This window comes from Bos grunniens, chromosome 15 (assembly GCF_055505025.1).
Source record: "Bos grunniens cultivar Pamir isolate PY7600 chromosome 15, Bosgru_T2T1.0, whole genome shotgun sequence".
Lineage (NCBI taxonomy): Eukaryota > Metazoa > Chordata > Mammalia > Artiodactyla > Bovidae > Bos > Bos grunniens.
Window position 1 is genome coordinate 56,797,511 of NC_141179.1, and position 24,482 is coordinate 56,821,992.

Below are 24,482 nucleotides of genomic sequence, written 5' to 3' on the forward strand. Positions count from 1 at the left end.
ATCACAGAGAAACCTCTATTTGCTACATGGCACACTTGTCTTGGCTGACCTATCTCATTTTCTCTGGTTTTCTTTAAAGCAGGTTTTTTCAGACCTTTAAAAGCTGACACTTCGGCAGTGAATACCCTGGAAAAAAAGTCTAGTTTCAGTGGAACTTGGCCCAAAGGATTCAGAAAGAACTAGAACAGTTCATTTGAGAGATTTGGGATTTAAAAAAGTTTTGAAACTTGTGTTTTACAGTGTTTATAATTTTTTCCTTACTGCTTAGGAATTTAGCTCAAACACTGAGAATTTAAGTTAAATGAATTGGATTCATTAACTTGTAGTTTTAATGTATTCTTTTTAAAATTTTTATTTTATTTATTTTTGGCTGTGCTGGGTTTTGTTGCTGCTTGGGCTTTTCTCTAGTTGTAGCGGGCGAGGGCTACTCTCTAGTTGCGATGTGCAGGTTTCTCGTTGCCGTGGCTTCTTTTTGTTGCAGGGCACAAGCTCTAGGTCCCCTGGAGGAGGAAATGGCAACCCACTCCAGTATTCTTGCCAGAAAAATCGCACGGACAGAGGAGCCTGGTGGGCAATAGTCCATGGGGTCGCAAAGAGTCAGACATTACTGAGTGACTGAACATGCGTGCATGCACAGGCTCTAGGGCATTGGACTTCGGTAGTTGTGCTGCTGCTGCTGCTAAGTCACTTCAGTCGTGTCTGAGTCTGTGCGACCCCATAGATGGCAGCCCACCAGGCTCCCCTGTCCCTGGGATTCTCCAGGCAAGAACACTGGAGTGGGTTGCCATTTCCTTCTCCAATGCATGAAAGTGAAAAGTGAAAGTGAAGTCGCTCAGTGGTGTCCGACTCTTTGCAACCCCATGGACTGCAGCCCACCAGGCTCCTCCGCCCATGAGATTTTCAGGCAAGAGTACTGAAGTGGGGTGCCATTGCCTTCTCCGCAGTAGTTGTGCTACATGGGCTCAGTAGTTGCAGCTCCTTGGGTTCTAGAGCGCAGGCTCAATAGTTGTGTCACAGGAGCTTAATTGCTCCAGGGCATGTGAGATCTTCCTGGATCAGAGATCCAGGAAGCAACCTGTGTCTCCTCCATTGGCAGGTGGATTCCTTATCACTGAGCCACCAGGGAAGCCCTACGTAATGTTTTCTTTTGGGGAAAAAAAAAAGTTTCTTACACTGTTCACAATTGAGATACTATTAAACATTAACAACTAATTATACATTTTCAAAAAATTCCACAACTCAGACAGCTTTTCATGTTTAGAAAATACTAAATTTAATTACTTGTTTCCATTATATTGATCCACAAGCTGACTGAAAGAAATGAATGATTTTTGTTTCATTTGCCCAAAAACTGTTTAAAATTACCCAGAGGTTAAAGATATATCATTCAATAAATGTTTAAGAATATTTATTTATAATCATCAGTTAGGAAGACAAGTAGATCAACTATATTTCAATTTAAAAAAGAGGGAGAAAAAAGAAAATCTAGGACATTTAAATTATTTTACTTTAAATGATAAATTATTAATAATTATGATACCCAAATAATTATTATGATACCCAAATATCAAATAATTATTATGATACCTTTACTTAATGAGTTTCATCTTGTGGATTTTTAAAACAAAAGGTGAAATAGCACATGTAAATCCAAATCAACATAAGAATAAGAGAAATATAAAGTAGAAAGAAAATAAGTTACTAGTACCCTTGCATTTGAATACTGACTGCCTTATTATACAAGCTGCATGATTTTATACATATATTAGAACAAATTACTTAATTTAAATTTTTACTTTCCTAAGCTGGAATCAAGATTGCTGGGAGAAATATCAATAACCTCAGATATGCAGATGACACCACCCTTATGGCACAAAGTGAAGAGGAACTAAAAAGCCTCTTGATGAAAGTGAAAGAGGAGAGTGAAAAATTTGGCTTAAAGCTCAACATTCAGAAAATTAAGGTCATGGCATCTGGTCCCATCACTTCATGGCAAATAGATGGAGAAACAGTGGAAACCGTGTCAGACTTTATTTTTTTGGGCTCCAAAATCACTGCAGATGGTGATTGCAGCCATGAAATTAAAAGACATCTACTCCTTGGAAGGAAAGTTATGACCAACCTAGATAGCATATTGGAAAGCAGAGACATTACTTTGCCAGCAAAGGTCCGTCTAGTCAAGGCTATTGTTTTTCCAGTAGTCATGTATGGATGTGAGAGTTGGACTGTGTAGAAAGCTGAGCGCCAAAGAATTGATGCTTTTGAACTGTGGTGTTGGAGAAGACTCTTGAGAGTCCCTTGGACTGCAAGGATATCCAACCTGTCCATTCTAAAGGAGATCAGTCCTGGGTGTTCATTGGAAGGACTGATGCTGAGGCTGAAACTCCAATACTTTGGCCACCTCATGGGAAGAGTTGACTCATTGGAAAAGACTGTGATGCTGGGAGGGATTGGGGGCAGGTGGAGAAGGGGACGCCAGAGGATGAGATGGCTGGATGGCATCACCGACTCGATGGACATGAGTTTGAGTGAACTCTGGGAGTTGGTGATGGACAGGGAGGCCTGGTGTGCTGCAATTCATGGGGTCGCAAAGAGTCGGACACGACTAAGTGACTGAACTGAACTGAACTGAACTAGCTGTCAAACTGAATTACGAATATCTCATAGCTTTGTTTTGAGGATCAAATTAGGCAAAGTAATAAATAACTTTATACATGCTAAAGTACTATTTAAACACTGTTCAATGGCTTTCTTAAGAATTTAGAATATCAAATTATGCACTCATTCAAGCTTTCCTTTCATACATGAACTGAAAAAGTATTCATTTCTCTCTTTTAAAATGTCTCACTTTTTCACTAAAACTGTAAACTCTACCTAACACAGTGCCTAAGCCCTATAATAGGTGCTCATATATTTGTGAAGTGAAGGGGTAAATATGTTCAGCTTCTTGTTAACAACATTGTATGTTACTGTTAACCTCTTTAATAGATTAATGCTGATGTCTTTGTGACTTGTTTCAGGAAACTTTTATCAGGATACAGAGATATTACCTTAAATCCTCAAGTTACAGCATAGTCATGTACAATTGACCCTTGAACAACAGAGGGGTTAGGGCTGCTGAGCCCAGCATAGTTGAAAATCCCTGTGTAGCTTTACAGGTGACCCTCCTTATGCAGAGTTCCTCATCCACAGATTCAACTAATCATGCATTGTATAGTACTGTAGTACCTATTTATTGAAGAAAATCAGTGAGTAAGTGGACCTGTGCAGTTTAAACCCCTGTTGTTCAAGGGTCAGCTATGATTGCTGCAACCACTGGGGTCAGCCTCTTATAGCCAAGAGGTCCAGACTAGGCTTGAATCCAGTTCTGCCCCTAACTGGTTGAGCTCCTGTAGACAAGTCATTTAATCTTTTGTGCTTGAGTTTTTCTAGTGTAAATGGTGAGACTACACCTCTACAGGGTCTCTTTGGGAATTTAGTGTTAGTGGATGTGAAAGTATTTATAAAATGTAGAAAATTTTGTTTTATAAGATGTTGACATGGATATAAGCTGGGTCCTGTGGCTTATTTTTATATACACAGAAGTGTAGAAAGTATTATTGCAAGATTTCACAAGTTTGGATAGTTGAAGGACTCACAGGCCTCCATAGAGCATATTTACCTAAGGCTTTTATTTGAAGGCAAAGGATATGGTGCAGCAAGAGAAAGACAGCAGACAAGCATTGAGGATGTGGGGAATGTCAAAGGAAAACTCAAGATCCTGATTTATACACATGTCTATTTCATCTCTGGATTGAACCACTGAGATCTGTGTGATAAGTTTTGGGTTCAGGAGCACTCAAGGTAGAAGATCCCAGTGGGATATTTTTATGTCGTTCTGGTCATATAGTCAAGGTAGGCAGACTAATGAGTTCTAACAGGTAAAAACCATCAGTGAACACTGATTCAGAGGCCACCAGGGCAGTTTTAGACTCTAAGCAGCACATCTTTAAATCCAACTGATCTTGTCTTGTCCAAGATCCAGACATCCAGGTGTTGCCAGCGATAAGGATAGAGCTTTCCTAGTCCTGCTATAGATGGATTCTGCCCTACACAGTTATGTTGGATCACCTACTGTGCACAAGGCATACGCTGCGCCTTTGGCGCACCAGGAAGAGTAAGACAGCTAGAGAGGTCAGGGATTAGTGAAGAAACAAAAAAATCAACCAAGTGATACTGGCATTTAGAGGAACAAGCAGCTGACTCTGTTAGGGTGTCTGGTGAAGATTTATTGAAGGCTTCACAAAGGAAATAACAATTTAGATAGTTTTAAATGATGAATAGAATTTTGTATCCATAAATGAATAATCATAGTTTACCTGTGAGTTCTTATAAATTGACATTTCATGGAAAAATTGAGATCACAACTCAAAATAGTGACACAGATATTTTTTCTTGAAATGACTATCATGCTTTAAAATTTTTAGTTCTTTATGCAGATTCCCATTTCATTACAGAGAATATTAAAAATTGCATGTTAGATTTAATGCAATTAGTAATTTTTCTTATTTTTATCAAAGTAAAAAGCATTAAAATCTTCATCTAAATGAAAGCCTTCATCAAAGACATTGCTGATTGAAACTGCTTTTTTAACACCCCTCCCCCACCGATTTATTGAGGTATAATTGACAGATTGTATATATTTAAAGAAGTTCCCGGTTGAAATCTGGGTGCCCCCTTGCCTAGTTTTGGCCTTCCCAGATGGCTCAGTGGTAAAGAATTCCCCTGCTAATGTAGGAGACCCAGGAAACACGGGTTGGATCCCTGGGTTGGGAAGATCCGCTGGAGAAGGAAATGGCAATCCGCTCCTGTATTCTTGCCTAGGAAATCCCACGGACAGAGGAGCCTGGTGGGCTACAGTCCATGGGATTGCAAAGAGTCGGACATGCCTTAGCAACTGAGCATGCACACATATATTTAAAGTTCAACGTGATGATTTGATACCCATATATATTGTGCAATGATTACTGTGGTCAAGTTAATTAGCACAGTCATCACTTCACATGAAACTGCCTTTTTTGCAAAACTGAATGTTCAGTGGTGGGAAAGAATACAATATGTGGTGGGGAAGAATATAGTATAGTTTGGTTGCTACTGCCCTGATTTGAGCAAAGGTGCCAGCAGGTGTACCCAGCATTGCCTTTGTGCCATCAGGGCAAATGTCAATACAGTGAATAAAGTAAATAACTCTCAGTATTATGAGAAGACTCACGATCACTTATTTAGACTATTGCTAAAGTGTCCTTTTTGTCCCCTTCCAGTCTGTCAGGTGTATCTTAAACTTACTTGTCTTTTTGTCTTTCTTCTGCATCATTTGCTCTCCATTTGCTCCCTCTGGGATACAGTTCAAATTTCTTTACAGTTCTATACAGAGATCACAAACATGTTACCTATGTTTATATTGTGCTGTGCTTAGTCGCTCAGTCGTGTCTGACTCTTTGCGACCCCATGGGCTGTAGCCCGCCAGGCTCCTCTGTCCGTGGGGATGCTCCAGGCAAGAACACTGGAGTGGGTTGCTGTGCCATCCTCGTAGGTTTTTTTCCTTCCCCGACTTGCTCCTTGAACATAAGTTATGTCTCGTGGTTTCATAGGCATACCGTGTTCTTTCTTGCTTTTGTACATCCCTATATTATCTCTGCCCTGAATACTGTTTTTTGCATGTGTCTAACTCTTACTCACCCTTTAAGGCACACTCAAATGTCTCTTCTGTGAATTTTTCATCAATTATACTAGGTCAAGTTTTAATTGATAGCATTTTTATCAACCTCCATTATGGTATGTTACATTTAGAAAATTGATGCTATGTTCATATGAATTTTCTTTGTGAAAACAACTTTTCTTGTTTTTCTTGTTAGAAGAAATTATTTTCCTATTGTAGAACATTTTTAATAGGTCAGTAGATATTAATTGATTACTTTCAATATGCCATACACAATGCTAAGCCTGAGAGAAACAATGGTAAAGTCTTTTTAAACAATTATCTATTTATTTATTTGTGCCGGCTCTTAGTTGTCACACTTGGGGTCTTCGATCATCATTACAGTATATGGGATCTTTGGTTGCAGCATGCAAACTCTTCGTTGCAACATGTGGGATCTAGTTGCCTGCCTGGGCTTGCATCTGGGCCCCTGCACTGGGAGCTCGGAATCTTAGCCAGTGGACCACCAGAGAAGCTCCCAGCAATGGTAAAGTCTTTGTGGAGCTCATAATAGACATGGGGAAGTATTCAAACACATTAACTCTTCAAAATATTGTGAAGGAAAAAAATAAAATACAAAGAAGCTGAAAAAAAGAAAATGAAAGCACCAGTAATCATTGTAACCAGCATCATGTTATAAAATGAAACTGAGGGCTTTTCTGGTGGCTCAGTGGTTAAGAATCCCTGCTCCCAATGCAGTGGGGCTGGGTTTAATTGCTGGTCAGGGAACTGATAAATTCTGCTGCAACTAAGAGCCTGCACGCTGCAACTAAAGATTCTGCATGCCATAACTAAGACCAGGCACAGCCAGATACATTAATTAAAAAAAAAAAAAAGAAATTGGTAAAAATGAAACCTTGCTCAAGCAGGTCCATGACACACAAGTTCACTGCACAAGCAGGTGCTTACAATCCATGGTACTGGCTCTTACTGCTTTTCCACGTCACCCTCATCCCATGCCTGTGGCCTTAGAGAAAGTTTCTTAAGACCAGTTAGTTATTTGTTATATATTCTCCAGACTGTTCTATTTTTATATATATATACACACGTACACACACATTTTTAAAATAAAAATGTGAATATACATGAGGTAATATTTTTGATATGATTATCTGACTTAACGAATTTATTGAACACTTATTGTCATCGCTCAGTCGTGTCCAACTCTTTGTGACCCCGTGGACTGTAACACAGCAGGCTTCCCTGCCCTTTACTGTCTCCTGGAGTTTGCTCAAACTTGTGTCCATTGAGTTGGTGATGCCACCCAACCATCTCATCCTTTGTCATCCCCTTCTCCTCCTGCCTTCAGTCCTTCTCAGCATCAGGGTCTTTCTGATGAGTTGGCCCTTCACTTCAGGTGGCCAAAGTATTGGAGCTTCAGCTTCAGCATCAGTCCTTCCAATGAATATACAGGATTGATTTCCTTTAGGATTGACTGGTTTGATCTGCTTGCAGTCCAAGGGACTCTCAAGAGTCTTCAACACCACAGTTAGAAAGCATCAGTTCTTCGACACTCAGCCTTCTTTATGGTCTAACTCTCACATCTGTGCATGACTACTGGAAAAACCATAGCTGGACCCTTACATGTCTTTACAAAGTAATTTAGAAGATATACTTTTCCCATTCTATAGGAGCTTACCTTTAAATTAAAAAAAATATTGAACCTGCATTTCTCTATCAAAAGTGAAACAGTATCTATTGACTTACTGCTTGTGAAATTGGAGAAGGAAATGGCAACCCACTCCAGTGTTCTTGACTGGAGAATCCCAGGGACAGGGGAGCCTGGTGGGCTGCCATCTATAGGGTCGCACAGAGTCGGACACGACTAAAGTGACTTAGCAGCAGCTTGTGAAATAATACTCTCAGCATGCATTGTTCTATAACTTTTCACTTAATACACTTTTAATCATATAAGTCAAGGTAAGAGCCTGAAATCTGGCAGTGATAGTGAGGATGGATGTAAGGGAACTCTACTCCAGTGAGCATTCCCGTTCTTTGTCCACTGTCCTTCTGCTTCCTGTGATAGCTAGGATGCTTCCCCACCCCTTTCGTCTTTTCCTTTCCTTCTACCCGAACTAGAAAGACTCTTTTATATATATGAAGCATGTATACAAACACCTGTATACGTGTACATAAATAAGGATTTCACTGAAACACTGTTTAATAGAAAAACGTAGGAAACAGCCTAGAATGTCCATTAAAATGAGAATCAGATCAGATCAGTCGCTCAGTCGTGTCCGACTCTTTGCAACCCCATGAATCGCAGCACGCCAGGCCTCCCTGTCCATCACCAACTCCCAGAGTTCACTGAGACTCACGTCCATCGAGTCAGTGATGCCATCCAGCCATCTCATCCTCTGTCGTCCCCTTCTCCTCCTGCCCCCAATCCCTCCCAGCATCAGAGTCTTTTCCAATGAGTCAACTCTTCGCATGAGGTGGCCAAAGTACTGGAGTTTCAGCTTTAGCATCATTCCTTAGATATGTAAAATTTAGTATATTCCTATAATAGCATACTGTACAGTAATTTTAAAGAAATGAACTAGAGCATCCTTCAAACTATCTACTGGATCTCTCAATTATAATTTTTATTAATAAAAACTATTGGTGGGGGGCTTCCCTGTTGCTTCAGTAGTAGAAAATCTGCTGCCAATGCAGGAGACACTGGTTTGATCTCTGATCCAGGAAGATCCCACACACAGCGGAGCAACACAACTACTGAGCCTGTGCTCTAGAGCCTGTGCTCTGCATCAAGAGAAGCACTATAGTGAGAAGCCCACACGCTGCAACTGGAGAGTAGCCTCTGCTCACAACTAGAGTAAAGCCCGTGCAGCCACAAAGACCCAGCACAGCCAAAAATAGCTAACTAAATAAAAATTATATAAAGCAAAACAAAAACTATTGGTGGAATGATATATGCAGAGTTACTCTATTTAGGTAAACATCAAAAACACAAAGCTAAACTGTATGTTTATGGACACATATGTAAAATAATTTTTAAATGAATTTCAGTAATGCATACCAAAGTAACACCAGCCACTACCTCTGGAAGTCTGTAAAGGGAAGTTGAACTGGAGAGATGGGTAATTTTGACTTTATCTGTAATATTAATAGTTTATTCCCTTTATTAAAGTAAAAACCTTGAGGCAGACAAGACAAAATATAAGCAGTGATCAGCTCTAGGCAGTAGATGTGTTGGTACCATTATTTTTTTTTCTACATTTTAAAGTTTCTGAAATTAAAGTTCATGTTGTGTAGCATGACTCCTACTTTTCTTCACCCATTCCTAGAGAAGAAGTGGATCAGTAATAATGTTTTATGATACAGATTGGGCCAGGAACCAGTTTTTATAAGAAATACCAGTACTTGCTGTTTAGCAATTTTTGTGCTGTTACCCAGTGATTGCTTCTGCATTTGAAAGTCTTCTGTAAAGTACAACTCACCAGATATGATTTCAAATGAATCTATTGTGAAACCTGTGGTATTTATTTGCTGCTGCTACTGCTAAGTCGCTTCAGTCGTGTCCGACTCTGTGTGACCCCATGGACTGCAGCCTACCAGGCTCCTCTGTCCATGGGATTTTCCAGGCAAGAGTACTGGAGTAGGTTCCCATTGCCTTCTCGGAGAAAGAGGTACAGAGTTGTTGGTTTAACACAATGAGGTGTTGGTGAACTTTTAGGATCTAATACATAGGGTAAAGGAGTGACCTAATGATATGCAAGTTAAAAAGTTTACTCTTAAAGTCTGAGAAATTGACAGAAGCAGCCTGTATGTGCGTCTGCTGTTGCTGCTAAGTCGTGTCAGTCGTATCCGACTCTGTGAGACCCCATAGACGGCAGCCCACCAGGCTCCTCTGTCCCTGGGATTCTCCAGGCAAGAATACTGGAGTGGGTTGCCATTTCCTTCTCCAGGTATTTATCTAACTTGTTCTTAGTGGACTTGCTGCTGGTATGATTGTATTTGTTTCTCTGGTTACGTCTTTCATATTGTTGGCAACAAGGATAACAATCTCATGTGGTGACTTTGAGTGCTTTCATTTTTTTTTCCTTCTTCCTTTTTAACTGTTCAGATTTACAAGACTATTTTCAAAGAAAATAAGCCAACAGTGTCCAGGTTTATGAAATTATTGTTGCTTATCATGATACTGTTGTTGTTTAGTAACAAAGTCCGACTCTTTTGTAACCTCATGGACTGTAGCCCACCAGGCTCCTCTGTCCATGGGATTTCCCAGGCAGGAAGACTGGAGTGGGTTGCCATTTCCTTTTCCAGGGGATCTTCCTGACCCAGGGATTGAACCCGAGTCTCTTGTGTCTCTGCATTGGCAGGCAGATTCTTTACCATGCATCATCAAGGAAGCCTTTAACCATGGTATACCAACTATAATTTTCACAATAAATATTAGAATAACCACTTCTTATTTTTTTTTTAAGATTATGTATAGATTCCAATGAATCTATTACTGTTTTTTCTAAGAAATGATTATAGGTGTATATTTTTCTAAATTCTTTCACAGTATTAGAATAAAACTGTTATATCTTATTACAGAATAAAATCTTAGGAGAAGAGGTAACATTTGTTGTGTACCAACTCAGTGTATTTTTGTAGCATTTTATCATAATGATAGGTATTATGCCTAATGTACATATGAGGAGATTAAGCCTTAAGGTTGTTAAATGGCCTGAATAAGCTTTTCATAAAATATACTATTAATAAACAAAAATAAAAATGTATAGACAAAAATAGTTCAGTAATCCAAAGAAATATAATGATATATAATTTTTCATCTCTTAAATAAGATACTGTATTGTTCAGTTTTAGGGTTATAGTGTGATCACTCACCCTTACATACTACTAATAGAATACTTGTTCCAATCATTCTGGAAAGCAGCTTGGATTTACTCTCTTAACAACATATATAACATACAGCAGTGCTAATTATATTTATCATATATATATTACGTTCCTATATGATCTCGTGCTAGTGGTAAAGAACCTGCCTGCCAGTGCAAGAGACATAAGAGACTCAGGTTGGTTCCCTGGGCCAGGAAGATCCCCTGGAGAAGGGCAGGGCAACCCACTCCAGTATTCTTGCCTAGAGCGTCCCATGGACAGAGGAGCCTGGTGGGCTACAGTCCATGGGTTCTCACAGAGTTGGACATGACTGAAGCAACTTAGCACACACATTGTAGAACAGCCATCTTATAATGAAGTTTGTACCTTTTCTATTAATTTATTTTTAAAGTATAATTGACCTACAATGCTGTGTTAGTTCCTGGTATACAAACAACATCGTGATTTGATTACTTCTAGATGTTTCAAAATGATAAATCTAGTTACCATCTGTTACCATACAAAGATGTTAAGTAATTACTGGCTGTAATAATCACCACACTGTACATTTCATACCAGTGACCTATTTATTTTGTAACTGGAACTTTGTACCTCTTGATCTCCCTCACCTATCCACTCCCCACCCCGCCCCATCCTTATTCCTTCTGCCAACCGACTGTTTGTTCTTTTATCTATGAGTCTGTTTTTGTTTTGTTATGTTTATTCATTTGTTTTGTTTTCTCAGATTCCACATATAAGTGAAATCATACAGTATTTGTCTTTCTCTCTCTGACATATTTCACTTAGCATAATTACCCTCCAAGTCCATCCATGTTGAACATGTCAAAATTGCAGTTCTTAATTACTGTGTAGTAGTTCATCGTGTGTTTGTGTACGCGTGCATCTTTATGTGTATCTCATGTATTTTTTTTAGCTTTTATTTATTTTGGCCACGCCATTTGGCTTGCCAGGATCTCAGTTCCCCACCCAGAGACTGAACCTGGGCCACAAAAGTGAGAGCCCAGAATCCTAACCACCAGCCACCAGAGAACTCCCACATCTTTTTATTCATTTGTTGATAGACACTCAGGTTGTTTCCGTATCTTTTCTGTTGTAAATAAGGCTGCTATGAACACTGGGGTGCCTGTATCTTTTTGTATTAGTGTTTCATTTTTTCAGATACATACCCAGGCATGGATATATATGCTGGGTCGTAAGGTGGTTCTATTTTTAGTTTTTGAAGAACCACCACAGTGTATGGGGGTTACCTTTTTTCCACATCCTCGATAACATTTGCTTTTTGTGGTTTTTTTTTTTTTTTTTTCATATGTAATTGTAGCCATTCTGCTGGTGTGGGGTGATATCTCCTTTTTGTTGGTTTTAATTTGTACTTCTCTGATAATTAAGGATGTTGAGCATCTTTTTCTGTGCCTGTTGGCATCTGTATGTCTTCCCTAGATAAATGTCTAATCAGGTCTTCTTCCCACCTTTTAAATGGGTTGTTTGTTTTTTAATATTTTATTTATTTTTTTGACTACATTTGCTGTTAGTTGTGGCACATGAGATCTTTGTTGCAACATCCAGGATCTTTCTTTGCAGTGCTAGGCTCCAGAGTTCTTGGGCTCAGTAGCTGTGCTCATTGGCTTAGTTGCCCTATGGTGTGTAGGATCTTAGTTCCCTAACCAAGGCTTGAACACACTTCCTCTGCATTGGAAGGCATATTCTTAACCACTGGACCACCATGGAATTCCCTGTTTGTTTCTTATGTTGAGTTGTATGAACTGTTTACGTATTTTTTATGTTAACTTTTTATCAGTCATATTATGTGTTAATATCTTCTTCCATTTGGTAGGTGCCCCTTTCTTTTGTTGATGATTTATTTCACTGTGCAAAAGCTTTTTAGTTTGATATTGTCCCATTTGTTTATTTTTTTATTTTTGTTATCCTTGCCTGAAGAGCCACATCCAAAAAATATTGCAAAGACTAATGTCAAAGAGCAAAGAGCATGCTGCCTATCTTTTTTTCTAGAAGTTTTATGGTTTTAGATCTTACATTTAAGTCTTTAATCCATTTTGAGTTTATTTTTATATGGTTTGATTGTTTTGCATGTATTAATAGCTGTCCAGTTTTCCCCAACACCATTTGAGAGGCTGTCTTTTCCCCATTATATGGTTTTGCCTCCTTGTCATAGATTGGTTGTCCACATAAGTAGGGATTCGTTTCTGGGCTCTGTTCTGTTCCGTTGGTCTATGTGTCTGTTTTTGTGCTAGAACCATGCTGATTTGATTACTGCAGCTTTGTAATATAGTTTAAATCAGGGAGCATGATAGTTCCAGCTTTGTTCTTCTTTCTGAAGATTGTTTTGACTATTCAGAGTTTTTGTGTTTCCATACAAATTTTAGAATTATGTGTTCTAGCTTTGTGACAGACGCCATTAGTATTTTGATTCGTGTTGCCCTACATCTGTAGATTGCCTTGAGTAGAATGGTTACTTTAACAATATTAAGTCTTCCAACCCATGAGCATGGTGTATCTTTCCATCTATGTTGTCTTTAATTTCTTTCATCAGTATCTTACAGTTTTCCAAGTACAATTCTTCCTTAGTTAGATTTACTCCCAGGTATTTTATTCTTTTTGATCTGATTGTAAATGAGATTGTTTTCTTAATTTCACTTTCTGGTAGTTCATTGTTAGTGTATAGAAATGCAACAAATTTCTATTTTTTAATTTTGTATCCTACAACTTTACCAAATTCATTAATGAATTCCAGTAGTTTTCTGGTGGTGTCATTAGGATGTTGTGTGTGGTATTATGTCATTTGCTAACAGTGACAGTTTTACTTCTTTTTTTTCAACTGTGATTCTTTTTATTTCCTTTTCTTGTCTTGATTGCTGTGGTTAGGACTTTAAAAACTATGTTGAATAAAAATGGTGGGAGTGGGCATCCTTGTCTTGTTCTTGATCTTAAAGGAAATGCTTTCAGATTTTCACCCTTGAGTAAGATGCTGGCTGTGGGCTAATCATATATGGCCTTTATCACTTTCCTTTAGGGCAGTTAAAGAAAAAGGTTATAGAACTCTAATCACTCATATTTGGTGGACGAAATCCCTGAGTCTTGATCAGAGTAACTTGGAGGTAGTGTAACAGCCATTTTTTTCCCCTTGTGCCTAATATAAATGAGAATAAGTTATTTTAAAAACATTGTTTGCATTTTTTAAGTCAGCTTAGGAAATTTTTATGCCATTGTAAAAAACTTAATGAAAATAAATTATAAAATATGGATGCGTGTCCTTGGTGAGATTTTAATAGTAATAAGTAGCTTGCATTTTTATTAAAGTTAATCTAAAGTTTTAAATGCATTGCACATTCATGATTTTTAAGAGATGCATTTCAACTCTAAGTAAATGAAAAATTATAGTGAAATTAGCCATGAAGAATGAATGTTAAATTAATTTGAGGGTAAAGAATGGCTCGATTATATCATAATTGAATTGCATCTAAAATAATGTCACTTTGGTTTTAAGTACCTTTACTATTTTGTGAATTTGTTACTAGTTTGATTTGTGTGAGGGCAGAGTCTATCTGGTTTTCCTTTGTATTCTCTTACAGTGCCTTTCAGAGTAGATGCTCAGTAAATATTTGCTGTTGAATGAATGGGTAAATGTAAGGCAACTGCTCTTAAAAAATTTAACTTAAAGAGATAATACATAAATATCTATATTCTGATTTAGTGAAAAGAGCTATCTGTGGAAGACAGTCTGTGCTAAGTGCCAGATGAGAGATTAGAACAGTAAGTGCTATAAGAAGAGAATGATCATTTTCAGTAGGATAATTAGGCAAAACTGACTTTATTGAGTTGAGCCCTGCAAAGAAACTTTTAATCAAAATGGAGAGGAAGTGGGGATTATAAAAAAATCTTGATTTCATCAAATGTTTCTCCAGCGAGTTTAAGACTGTCTTATTTCCCTTGTTTTCCTGACTCTCTTCTTCTCTGCCATGCTAATCTGTTAACTATTAATTCTCACTGTTCAGCTCTCATCTTTGACCCTTCTTGAAAGCAGTTATTATATACAGGTAAGGCTCTTTTTGAGCTTCCCTTGTGGCTTAGCGAGCTTCCCAGGTGGCACTGATGGTAAAGAACCCACCTGCCTATACAAGAGACATAAGAGACACAGTTTTGATCCTTGGGCTGGGAAGATTCCCCTGGAGGAGGACACAGCAACCCACTCCAGTATTCACGCTTGGAGAGTCCCATGGACAGAGCAGCCTGGCAGGCTATATATAGTCCATAGTGTCATAAAGAGTCAGAGAGACTGAAGCAATTTAGTATGCACTCAGGGTGGCTTTGTGGTAAAGAATCTGCTTGCAATGCAGGGGACATGGGTTCAATCCCTGAGTTGGGAGAGCCCCTGCAGAAGGAAATGGCAACCCACTCGAGTATTTTTGTTTGGGAAATCCCATGGAGAGAGGAGTATGGCGGGTAACAGTCCATGGGGTCACAAGAGTTGAGCACCACTTGCCGACTAAACTACCACCAGTGCTCTTTTTGCTATTCTTTCCCGCCCTATAACCGCTGTCCTGTTAGGCAAGAGTTCACCTGAGCTGTAATTGATAGGAGCTCCCCAGTTCTCTCACGTCTTTACTCCTATGTTTTTGGCCTTTCTTCCCAAATCTAAAATGTACTTCTTCTTGAATTTAATGTGATTATTTCCATTTTTATTATATGTAATTTTAAAATATTTTTGTTAAAACTTAAATGCAATAAAGTGAAAGTGTGAGATGTTTTTAAAAAATAATGTGAAAAAACAATTTTCATAAATTAAATAATGTTTTGAAGCTACTGTATGTGCTGCAGAGGAAAAAAGGTGCTTCTTGTATTGATAATGATAAATACTTACCTTTCCTTCTTTCAAGACAGGTCAAGTGCTACCTCCTTACTGAAGCCCTTCTTGGGTTCCCTCTGTATACTGTTTGTGCTGTTTCATCCTGCCATTCTCCGTTATTGGTTGCTTATCTGTTTGTCTTTCCTACTAAATATTGTGTGTGTGTGTGTGTGTGTGTGTGTGTGTGTGTGTGTGTGTATACTTTCTCAGGACAGGAACCAGGGTTGCTAACCTTTCTTCCTATCTCCTGACTCAGTGCTTTGCCCATAAAAAATTCTTAATGAATGTTTGTCAAATTGAATTTGCTTTGTGTTTATCACTTTTTAAAGACAAACCTGTATTGGTTTTTTGTTTTTATTCTGTTATCTGTCTTAATTAAAAACTGCTAAGGAGGGACTTCCCTGGTGCTCCAGTGGTTAAGACTTCGCCTTCCAATGCAGGAGGTACAGGTTTGATCCCTGGTCAGGGAGCTAAGATCCCATATACCTTGTGGCCAAAAAACCAAAACATAAGACAGAAGCAGTACTGTAACAAATTTAGCAAAGACTTAAAAAAAAAATAGCTGCTAAGGAGCACCTGTAACACACACACACACATGTACATATATGTATATTTTAAACTTGGTGAATCAGAATACTCAACTTTCCTTGTCTGGATTGGAAGACGGACTTTCTCCCTTGTGACAACTGCTCTTGAACTGATTTAAGTATTAAGACAATTCCCAGGCAGCACTTAATTTTTAGCACAGGAAGATTGTGGAAGTTCCTATATAATGTTCCATGGATCTTTCTCATATCAGAAATAATCTTTATATTGTGTTATTTGGTTGTATTTATTTTCATCATTTTAATTATTTAAATAGTATTTTCCTGTGTTTTATAGGTCAAGAAACTAAGACTTAAGCATAAATAAATCACCAGATTCACACAGAAAGTGCTAATAGGTATAAACAGAATGTTGCCTTCTATAATTGAGGAGATTAAATGAGTTGATTTCCCTTTTTCCAGCTCCAAAGACTCTGAAGCTCTGAGAGTCTTTTACATTATTTGAGCACTTGGATAGGCAGTAAAATATTTGACAAAATGAACTTGCTTTGAGGAAGGTACCAGGTTGCTTTCAGGCTCAAACCGGTAACTGATTTCATCTAGCTCATTTGCTAACTGCTTGGGAGGGCTCCTTGGCAGTGGCAGTGAAGCAGTATAGATCACTTTTTCAGCTTCACCAGGTTTTAATGGTTCTCTTTTTTCACCCTTAGCTCTGGGTAGTGGTTATACAATTGTAAATACAGCTGAGCTGTAAATTGTCTACTCTGTTGCCCCAGGACTCATGTATTTTGCCCAATTTAGGAGCCGTTTTAAGACTGCTGAGCGCACTGTAGGCTCCACCTACTGTCATGCTGAAGCTACTGCATCTTCATTCAGCATTGCTACTGCTACTGCGAAGTCATTCAGCATTATTTCAAACTTAACTCTTTTGCACATTACCTGTTTCCCCTGACCTTCTTTCTTATACTTTAGATACTTGAGTTTTCTTATCATTTGCTAAAAGATGACTTTACTGATTAATAAATTTTGAAATTACTGAAATGTTGTCAGCCTCACCCATAATTTGTATTGAGAGGAGAATTCAAAGATACTATGTTTCAGAGTATAAAAATACCATAGTTTTTAGAGTTAAAAAAATCCCTTTTGTCCATATCCAAACAGGATTCCCTCTAGAAAAAAAAAAGATTTTTCCTACTTTAAAGTTTTAGTATACTATTGTGTGGTATATGAATGAATCTCCAGTTTTACTTCTGAGGGGAAAAACCCTGTTTTAATTGAATTTTCTGGAAGCAGCTCAAGATCAATTAAACTCTTAGTAGAAGAAATCTAGCCTTTATTTTCTATAATTATATTACTAATATTTTAATCTTAAATTATAAAAACAGGATAACCACATTGTAGAAAAAAAAAATCCGTTGCTTTACTATCTTAAAACTCTCTTACTTTGGTGCTTGGGGAACCATCACCAAGCATAGTTTGGCCCAGCAATAATAAACATATGTTTTGGTAAAAACATAGTTTTATCATTGTTATCAATGAGTTATCAGTATATTATCTCTTGGATCTAAATTCATCATTCATTGCGTGGTCTGTGAAAATGGACCTGTGCGGTTTAAATTTTGTTTCCTTTGCCAACTAGCCAGATGTTAAATTTTGTCAGTAGAGGGCGCTGGAGAGACATTGCAAGAGGAAGAGTTTCCCTTCCTGGTTCTGGTGTGCTGGCTTGGTGGCTTCTTAAGTGCCTCACCCTTGCTGTGTAAGTGTTCATCCAGCTTCTGTCCCATGCAGTGCCCAGATCCTGAAGCTTACGTGGCTTCTCCAGTGCCAGCTCATTCACTACTGCAGTCAGCAGCACCAGTGGCCATTAGCTTCCCACTCCAGGTGATCACTTTTCCCTGGCATCCTAGAGGGCAGATTAAGGACAAGTTCCTAAGGGTGTTTGATATTCACTCTTGCCATCTCCTGTTTGACCAATTCTGATTTACCTTGATTCATGGCCCTAACATTCCAGTTTCCTATGCAAAATTCAGACTTAAATTGAGGAAATTAGGGAAAACCACTAGACCATTTAGGTATGACCTAAATCAATAACCTCAGATATGCAGATGACACCACCCTTATGGCAGAAAGTGAAGAGGAACTAAAAAGCCTCTTGATGAAAGTGAAAGTGGAGAGTGAAAAAGTTGGCTTAAAGCTCAACCAACATCTAGAAAACGAAGATCATGGCATCCGGTCCCATCACTTCATGGGAAATAGATGGGGAAACAGTGTCAGACTTTATTTTGGGGGGCTCCAAAATCACTGCAGATGGTGACTGCAGCCATGAAATTAAAAGATGCTTACTCCTTGGAAGGAAAGTTATGACCAACCTAGATAGCATATTCAAAAGCAGAGACATTACTTTGCCAACAAAGGTTCGTCTAGTCAAGGCTATGGTTTTTCCTGTGGTCATGTATGGATGTGAGAGTTGGACTGTGAAGAAGGCTGAGTGCCGAAGAATTGATGCTTTTAAACTGTGATGTTGGAGAAGACTCTTGAGAGTCCCTTGGACTGCAAGGAGATCCAACCAGTCCATTCTGAAGGAGATCAGCCCTGGAATTTCTTTGGAAGGAATGATGCTAAAGCTGAAACTCCAGTACTTTGGCCACCTCATGCGAAGAGTTGACTCATTGGAAAAGGCTGATTCTGGGAGGGATTGGGGGCAGGAGGAGAAGGGGACGACAGAGGATGAGATGGCTGGATGGCATCACTGACTCGATGGACGTGAGTCTGGGTGAACTCCAGGAGCTGGTGATGGACAGGGAGGCCTGGTGTGCTGTGATTCATGGGGTCGCAAAGAGTTGGACACGACTGAGTGACTGAACTGAACTGAAATCAAATCCCTTACTATTATACAGTAGAAGTGACAAATAGAATCAAGGGATTAGATCTGACAGACAAAGTGCCTGAAGAACTATGGATAGAGGTTCCTAACATTGTGTAGGTGGTGGTGATCAGAACCATCCCCAAGAAGAAGATATGCAAAAAGGCAAAACGGTTGTCTCAGGAGGCCTTACAAATAGCTGAGAAAAGAAGAGAAGTGAAAGACAAAGGAGAAGAAGAAAGATATCCATCTGAAGAATAGAAAGGAGAGATAAGAAAGCCTTCCTAAGTGATCAGTGCAAAGAAATAGAGGAAAACAATAGAATGGGAAAGACTAAGATCTCTTCAAGATAATTAGAAATACCAAGGAAACAAAGATAGGCATGATAAAGGACAGAAATGGTATGGACCTCACAGAAGCAGAAGATATTAAGATGAGTTGGCGAGAATATACAGATCAGATCAGATCAGTCGCTCAGTTGTGTCCGACTCTTTGCGACCCCATGAATCACAGCACGCCAGGCCTCCCTGTCCATCACCAACTCCCAGAGTTCACTCAGACTCACGTTCATCGAGTCAGTGATGCCATCCAGCCATCTCATCCTCTGTCGTCCCCTTCTCCTCCTGCCCCCAATCCCTCCCAGCATCAGAGTCTTTTCCAATGAGTCAACTCTTCGCATGAGGTGGCCATGATGGAATTCCAGTTGAGCTATTTCAAATCCTTAAAGATGTTGCTGTGAAAGTGCTGCACTCAATGTGCCAACAAATTTGGAAAACTCAGCAGTGGCCACAGGACTGGAAAAGGTCAGTTTTCATTCCAATCCCAAAGAAAGGCAATGCCAAAGAATGCTCAGACTACCACACAGTTGCACTCATCTCACATGCTAGTAAAGTAATGCTCAAAATTCTCCAAGCTAGGCTTTAACAGTACATTAACCAAGAACCTCCAGATGTTCAAGCTAGATTTAGAAAAGGCAGAGGAACCAGAGGTCAAATTGCTAACATCCACTGAATCATTGAAAAAGCAAGAGAGTTCTGGAAAAACATCTACTTCTGCTTTATTGGCTACACTAAAGCCTTTGACTGTGTGGATCACAACAAACTGTGGAAAATTCTTCAAGAGATGGGGAATACCAGACCACCTTACCTGCCTCCTGAGAAACCTGTATTGCAGGTCAAGAAGCCGCAGAACTGGACATGGAACAACAAACTGGTTCCAAACTGGGAAAGGAATATGTCAAGGCTATATATTGTCACCCTGTTAACTTACATGTAGAGTGCATCATGCAAAATCCTGGGCTGGATGAAGCACAAGCTGGGATCAAGATTGTTGGGAGAAATATCAATAATCTCAGATACGGAGATGACACTGCCCTTATGGCAGAAAGTGAAGAGGAACTGAAGAGTCTCTTGATGAAAGTGAAAGCGGAGAGTGAAAAAGCTGACTTAAAACTCAACATTCAAAAAGCACAGATCATGGCATCTGGTCCCATCACTTCGTGGCAAATAGATGGCTAAACAATGGAAACAGTGACAGACTTTATTTTTTTTGGAGCTCCAGAATCACTGCAGTTGGTGAGTGCAGCCATGAAATTAAAAGACGGTTGCTCTTTGGAAGAAAAGCTATGACCAACCTAGACAGCATATTAAAAAGCAGAGACATTACTTTGTCGACCAAGGTCCGTCTAGTCAAAGCTATGGTTTCTCCAGTAGTTGTGTATGGATGTGAGAGTTGGACCGTGAAGAAAGCTGAGTGTTGAAGAATTGATGTTTTTGAACTGTGGTGTTGGAGATGACTCTTAAGCATCCCTTGGACTGCAAGGAGATCAAAACAGTCAATCCTAAAGAAAATAAACCCTGAAAATTCACTGGGTGGATTGATGCTGAAGCTGAATCTTTGGCCACCTGATGCAAAGAGCTGACTCATTAGGGAAAACCCTGATGCTGGAAAAGATTGAAGGCAGGAGGAAAACGGAACGATAGAGGATGAAATGGTTGAATGGCATCACTGACTCGATGGACATGAATTTGAGAAAGCTCTGGGAGTTGATGATGGACAGGGAAGCCTGGCATGCTGTAGTCCATGGGGTTGCAAAGAGCTGGACACGACTGAGTGATTGAACTGAACTGAGCCAGTCTTTTGGGCTTCCCAGGTGGCACTAGTGGTAAAGAACCTGCTTGCTGATGCAGGAGACACAGGTTCCATCCCTGGGTCAGGAAGATCCCCTGGAGAAGGGCATGGCAACCCGCTTCAATATTCTTGCCTGGAGAATCCCACGAACAGAGGAGCCTGGTGGACTGCATTCCATAGGGTTGCAAAGAGTCGGATGACTGAAGCAACTTAGTACAGCTCAGCCAATCTCTCATTACTACAATTCCCTCTTACATTTAATGACTCTTTATAGCAAACTTTTCCTGTTCAAATAACTGTGGCTTGTCTCTCTTGATTGGACCCAGACTAATAGCATTTTTAACCAAAAATTTCAGTCTGTGATAAGTTTTTGTACATTCTTTTTGTTCAGTAAATTTAAATTAGTATGTATTTATCCTCTTGTTTACAAAGTCATTTCATATCAATTATTCTTTAAATTATCTTTTTAAAAACAACCTTTTATTCTTCTTGATTTAAAGTCTTATCTTCTTTTTTTAAAAAATTTTATTTTATTTTTAAACTTTACAATATTGTATTAGTTTTGCCAAATATCGAAATGAATCCGCCACAGGTATACCTGTGTTCCCCATCCTGAACCCTCCTCCCTCCTCCCTCCCCATACCCTCCCTCTGGGTTGTCCCAGTGCACCAGCCCCAAGCATCCAGTATCGTGCATCGAACCTGGACTGGCGACTCGTTTCATACATGATATTATACATGTTTCAATGCCATTTTCCCAAATCTCCCCACCCTCTCCCTCTCCCACAGAGTCCATAAGACTGATCTATACATCAGTGTCTCTTTTGCTGTCTCGTACACAGGGTTATTGTTACCATCTTTCTAAATTCCATATATATGTGTTAGTATACTGTATGGGTGTTTTTCTTTCTGGCTTAATTCACTCTGTATAATAGGTTCCAGTTTCATCCATCTCATTAGAACTGGTTCAAATGTATTCTTTTTGTAGTATTATCTTCTTGACTGTTTAATCTTTTTGCTTTTGTGGTTAATTGTTTTTGTGTCCTATTGAAAAACTCTTTGCTACTTCAAGGTCATGAAGATGTTCTCCCATGTTTTCTTCTAAAAATTATACTGTTCTACCTTTCACATTTAGATCTGTAGTACATCTGGAATTTATTTTTTGTATAAGAAGTGTGAGGTTGGGGTCCAGGTTCATTTTTTTTCCCATGTAAATTAAATATCCAATTGATCCATTTACCTTTATTGAAAAGATTATCTTTTTCATACTGTATTCAGGGTCGTGTTTGTCATGAATCAAGTGGCTAAATTTTAGATTGTTCTTGCAATCTTATTTGTTCTACTTCTTTATCTTCTTAATAGGCCTTGATATCTAGTTATATAAATACTCTAGTTTTGTTGGTACACAAGATGTCTTGACTCTTTTTGGCCTTTTAAATTTTCATATACAGTTTAGAATCAGGTTATCAATTTGTTCCCCCAAAACCTGCTGGGAGTTTTATTAGTATTATATCTTGCACACCTTTTGTTAGATTTGTACCTAGGTATATGACATGTGCTGAGGTTATTGTAAGTTATATCTGTAGCACCACAGCTGTAGTTAGATTGTCAGTCTAACTAGAGTCAACAATGTCTTTAATTTAATACTGTTATTTACTTAGCTGTATATAGAGATAGGGTAGGTATAAAATCTGTCTTATCTGGATGCCCAGTTGTACTCAAATACACAGTCAAGTAGAAAGAAAGAATTCATCAGGAGTACAGACGAAAAAGGAAGTCACATACAAAAAATTCAGACTAGCTTTAAACTTCATAGTAATATTCAGTCTGGAAGACAGTATAATAGTACTTACCAACTTTTGAAAAAAAGACACCAAAATTTTATAACTAAGTTATCTTTTGAGTATAAAGGCAAAAGACAATATTCTCAAGCACTTAGGAAGTCAAGGAATACAGTACCTATAAATCCTTGAAGAAACTTCATGAAGATGAATGATGAAATCTAAACAAATAAAATGTTTTTTTTTTAAGGCAAAATGGACCACTCTTTCAGAAGCATTGGTATAAGCTGCTTTTTCCAACTCAATTTTTGTTGTTATCTTTGAGGTTTATTCTGAGATACTTTTGCTTTTTACCTTGAGAATTTAGTTCTCTAGTGGATGTTCTGATTGAAAATTCTTAGTTTCATTTGTTTGAAAGTATCTTTGTTTTGCTTCAATATCTATAAGAAATTTTTGTTGAGGAGAAAATTATTTTCCTTTAGCACCTTTTAAATATCTTTCCATCATCTTTCTAAGAAGTCACCTACTTGATTTTTGCTAAAGGCTGACTGTGTATCTTTAAGTGCATGTCTGTGTGCTTAGTCACTCAGTGGTGTCCAACTCTTTGTGACCCCACCGACTGTAGCCCACCAGGCTCCTCTGCCCCTGGGATTTTCTAGACAAGAGTACTGGAGTGACTTGCCATTTCCTTCTCCAGAGGATCTTCCCAACCCAGGGACCGAACCCATGTCTCCTGCGTCTTCTGCATTGGCAGGTGAAATCTGTAGCACTGAGCCACCTCCTTTTAATTTAAATTAATATTGATTAATCTCATTATCTTCTTGTGCTTTTCTTTTCCTATAGGGAATACAGTGAGTAACCTGATTATGATTTTACCTCCAATTTTTGGTGCGATGCAGAGTGTTAGAAGTGGACTGGAAAAGCGGTACATTGCTTCTTATTTAGCACTCACAGGTATGTATAACACTTCATCTAAGAATGATGTAAAAAAATGATGTACAGGATTCAAACAGTCGGTTTTTCTTATTCATTCTTAAAATTGTAGCATATTCTGAAAGTTCTGAATAAAATTACACCAATCTTGCCAGTATTTGAACTGTATTTTGAGTAAATTAAAAAAAAAAAACCACAAGATATTTCAAGCATCCAGAAAAGAACAAGGATAATATAGCAAATATACCTATGTATCCTACCTTCCTCCTTTGTCAGATCTTAATATTTTGGAATATTTGTTTCAGATTTTACTTTTTCCTTTTTAAAGAAATAAACGTAAAAAGTTAACGCTTTGTTTGTATTCCTGCCTGATTTTATTCCCATCTTCCTCCCTGCTCACCCTGCTAGAGTTATAAAATTTTTTGTAAAGACTATTCTATTGTATCTAACTTTTTACAGCTTACTCCTATTCTCTACCTGTTTATGAGACAGAGACTGTATCTTAGTTATATTTGTATACTGGTTGTCTGGCAAGTTAGTGGTCCTCAATAAATGTGACATGGAGTATAAGTGAACTTTATCGGAGTCTAAGATGGAAAAATCACTCTTTCATGTTCATGCATTATCATCATAAAAACAAAACTAGCAAAGAAAGTAGGTTCTAGTCTGTATTTTATATAACTTTCTAAGCTAAACAGTTTCTTTGGTTTTAATTCAAGGTAGATATTATTTACACAGTAATATTTATCTAATTACCACAAAACTGTAAGATATAGTGTATCATA

General features: G+C 38.4%; 1 protein-coding gene across 8 annotated transcripts in view; it reads left to right on the forward strand.

Moving 5' to 3' along the window:
- The window catches only part of ACER3 (alkaline ceramidase 3), a 161,765-nt gene that overhangs the window by 30,752 nt on the left and 106,531 nt on the right, over positions 1 to 24,482 (forward strand). For all 8 annotated transcript variants that reach the window (XR_015142194.1, XR_015142195.1, XM_086340893.1 and 5 more), the window contains one exon: positions 23,608 to 23,718. Coding sequence is in view for 4 of the 8 variants with exons in the window: in XM_086340893.1 (XP_086197019.1) it covers positions 23,608 to 23,718 (111 nt within the window). In the remaining 4 variants the exon portion in view is untranslated. The remainder of the gene's footprint in view (positions 1 to 23,607; positions 23,719 to 24,482) is intronic.